General features: G+C 38.2%; 1 protein-coding gene across 1 annotated transcript in view; it reads left to right on the forward strand.

Moving 5' to 3' along the window:
* The first annotated feature begins 502 nt into the window (after positions 1–502).
* The window catches only part of LOC110459561, a 14,870-nt gene continuing 11,343 nt past the window's right edge, over positions 503–4,029 (forward strand). The window contains exons 1-2 of the mRNA XM_021511892.1: positions 503–583; positions 2,853–2,972. Of these exons, the coding sequence (XP_021367567.1) occupies positions 503–583; positions 2,853–2,972 (201 nt within the window). The remainder of the gene's footprint in view (positions 584–2,852; positions 2,973–4,029) is intronic.

A 4,029-nucleotide genomic window follows, 5' to 3' on the forward strand; every position in this document is an offset into this window, starting at 1 on the left:
ACGCTACAAACTCATTGAGCCATTCTTTTGTATTAATTTTCATAAATCTTTGCAGTTCTTCAATAAATTTATGAGAAAAAACCCGAAAAAATATTATAAATTAACATATCTATATTAAAGTATTCCATTTATAAGAAAAGTAAAAACCCTTTTGCGTAAAAAGAAATCACTTATGCTACTATGATTTAAAATAAATACCAGGCTTTGTAATTTGGTATGTTATTTGCGTTAATATATAATTAATTCAATAAATAAAGAGGCCGTGTATATTATTATTAGTCTTTATACGTCTCTGATTTCGGTAAACCTTAAGTTACAAATGTGTCAATTACTAATTTATCAAGTTCAAACACCGTTCGCAAGAGACAGATATTATATATATCTTAGTGTGGATCTCTTTTTGAAAGAAGATAATTAATTGTAACTTAACATACTTCCTTAAGCAGATTTTGGTTCAATTGAGAACAAGTCATGCGCAGGTTTAGTACCATATCGAATAAAGATGGCGACGTTCCCAAACCCGCTCAGCGGGAAATTGAAATCAACATCTACTCCGACGAAGAGATATCACCCTTACACTCGGGTAATTTACTAAAAAACTCGTGGAGAAAAATCGATGGCATTCTTGTTTTATTTATATACTTGATTTCTCGCAATTTTTACGTTACACTATGTTTAGATCCTGCGATCTGTCAGCGGAATTTGAAGAATTTTCTGTTTATAATTATTTATAATGTTGCAGCTGTCAATGTTATCGGGTTAAGCTTACTATGACTTGATACTTAAAGCTTTATAACATGTTTGTAGCAGATCCATAAATGTATAAGTCACTTGTAGCGATGTGTCTCAGTATTTTCCTGCATCTTGACCCCCCACCCCCCCGCGCACCCAAACGTCAAGTAGTTAGTCAGGTATCATAGGTTTACACATAATCTACTGTAGTGTAGTCATTCTACGGTTTCACCTCAAACAAATTGCAGCACAAAATATTTGTATCAGTAGCGAGAATGGATTTGTTCCGATGTTTTTTTTTACACTTTTTTTCTCCTTATGTTTTTATTTGCTCTTAAAAGTCAATTTGCCTGTGTTTCATGCTAATTAACTACAGCAGTAATTATGAAATGATTGATAATTATAGTTTCGTCGTAAATCTCATTTGCCCGGGTAGTTTCGCACTAAGATGTTTCCACCAAAAAATATTTTGTGGGCGAAAGTTTAATTTGTTAGTCCTGTTTAGTTGTGTATGGCTATATATAGTGTAATAGGGGGAGGTCCGGAGAGGGTTTGCATCCGTTGTCACTCTGTTAAATCCGTTTCGTGATCGTATAGTTTTTGGTAATGGTAACGAGTCGACAACTTCCCCTGCAGTCCTCTCTAGACTTCGCCTCTTTAGTCAGATTACAGACCTGTTTTCACTACAGGTTCGAACACTGGATGTAGTGGTAATACAAGCAATTGATTCAATAAGTGAATAGCTCAACAAGGTGTTTCAAAATACAAGTAACTGTTTATTAACAAGACGGAATGAATATGTATAACAAGTTTAACAAATTATATACAAAGCATAGCATTAGTGCCAAACAATGACAACTAATGTTAAGAAATCAATCCCTACGTACTGTATGTATAGAGTAATGGCCTATCAGTACTACCAGTAGACTACAACCACGTGCTCCTAGCTCCCTATAGATCTACAGCGAACCACCATGTATCGATGTCTAAGCCTGAAGCCCCTGACTATCCCTACATACATGTAGTTCCAATAGCACTCTATATATCAGGAACGATAACTTCATGTAGTCCTACGGTATTGGTACTGTTAGCAGCACCTCGGCCCATGTTTTGCACTGTTAACAGCGCATGGGGCGGTAAGGTTCTCCTCACCAGGAGAGGTGGGTTGGCTCACCGACCCTGTCAAGACACTGATCCCCGCCCGGACCCGCTGATTGATACCCCCCTGCTCCCCCCACCAAATAGCCTCGAAGATGAGTGACCAACTGTTAATCTCGAACCCAGCCTCACCATCTTAAAGCATGTGAGCGAGAGGCGGGAACCTGTTCCTGTTATTACTATCACCCCCTTCAGGCCGTCTCAAAAGTGTAAACACACATATTTCAGCACCGGTATCGTAGCAGCTGATCGCCAGGAATCCTACACTGAACGAAAAGCCCTACCCTAAATAAGGGTGAATAACACAGAAAGTAACAGATCCCTGTCTTTAAATCATAAACAACAATTATACTTAACAAAGAAATACAAATGTGAGAAGTAAACAACCTGTATTGGTATCTGAACCGTATTTATCCAGATCCAGATTACGGTTGCCTTCTAGCTTCACGCTAAGGGGAATTTCCCTTTGGCACAGTGGTAGAGCATCCAACTGGGAAGTCTGGGATCGCAGGTTTGATCCCTGGTGGAATCACTGTTTACTCTCTTTTTTCCTGTTACAAATGGTGTCCGTGGCCATCTCTGTGGCGACAGGGACTTGGAACCAGCTGGGTTGTGGTGTTTAAGCTGGGTGAACTCATTTAAAAAAGGGGGGAGTAGTGTGGCAGATTTTAATTGTACATAGGATTACGGTCGCCTTCTAGCTTCGAGCTAGGGAGAATTTCCTTTTAGCTCAGTGGTAGAGCGTCCGACTAGGAACCGAGGGATCGCGGGTTCGATCCCAGGTGGAAGCACACTACTCTCTTTCCTGTTACAGACTCGTTAGATTCGTACATGGTCGACCAGATCTGTGCATATTTTTATACTGCAGGTTCCTTAATATGATAATTGATCATAAGGTTAGTTAACTGAAATGAGAATATACACATATTATAAGATGAGTTTTGTTTTTATCTATTTCTCAGATGATCCGGAAAGAGGTTCACCGTGTATACGACAGAATTTATGCCACAATCTATGGTCACTGTATTGGAGATGCCCTTGGTTTGTTGACGGAAACTTTGACGAGAGATGAGACGAAGAAGGTATGAGATGAATTCTTGTCCTCAATACATGCAAAAACACCTTTGACTGTGTTCTTCCTGTGTAAAAACTGGATTTATTGCAATTTATCGGATGATTTATTAAAATGTTCTGTGTGTAAGAATTAATCCCAGTAGATTTGTCATCCTCATATGTACATGCTTACAATGTATACTTTTGCTGTTTTACATTAAAAAGGTAAATTTTGTAATGCAAATTTTCAAAGCCTGCTTCTATGTTTGAACTTCAGTCAGTTAATTTAATCATATAGGAAAGCTGTTCTTATACTGTGATATTTCATCTAAAATTGTTCTTTATTTTTTTTCCTGCTCCAAGCCAGTGTATATCTAATCCCTCACCAGAATTTACCTCCTTTCAAGAAAAAAGTGATAATAATACTATTTTGGGAGAAATTTGGAATATTTTAAATGTTTTCGATATTGTTAAGTACCTATTACTGAAGGTCAATTGCAGTATAATTATGTACCCAGTATGTAGTTCAGTCAGGGAAAATCCTGGAGTTTGAGAGCAGGGGGCCATTATTTCAGCAATTTTTAGTCAATATCAAAGTTAAGATGGGTCATTCTACTTAAAATTAAAAGAAAATTGTAATATGGAGGGGTCGATGGTCCCATGGCCCCCTCCAGGATTACTCCTGGTTCTGAAACAGGTAAATACATATCATAAGTTTCATACAATAATTAAATGTAACTACATGTAGACATAAGGTTGCCAGTTTTTTAGGTCACCTGAGACAAAGTCTCAAGTGACCTATTGCGATCGCCTTTTGTCCGTCGTCCGTCGTGCGTCCGTAAACAATTTACGTTTTCGACTTCTTCTCCAAAACCACTGAACCAATTTCAATGAACTTTTGCAGAAACCTTACATGGACAAAGGTCAACAAAAATAGTTGCCGGTTTAGTCCCAAGCCCCCAGGGGCCTGAGGGGCGGGGCCAAAAAGGGTCAAATTGACTAAAATTTCAAAAATCTTCTTCTCAAGACCGAGATATGGTAGAATCAAATACTCTTCATAGATGGAAGGGTCTTAAGGTGCTTTAC

The sequence above is a fragment of the Mizuhopecten yessoensis genome, unplaced genomic scaffold (assembly GCF_002113885.1).
Source record: "Mizuhopecten yessoensis strain PY_sf001 unplaced genomic scaffold, ASM211388v2 scaffold10107, whole genome shotgun sequence".
Lineage (NCBI taxonomy): Eukaryota > Metazoa > Mollusca > Bivalvia > Pectinida > Pectinidae > Mizuhopecten > Mizuhopecten yessoensis.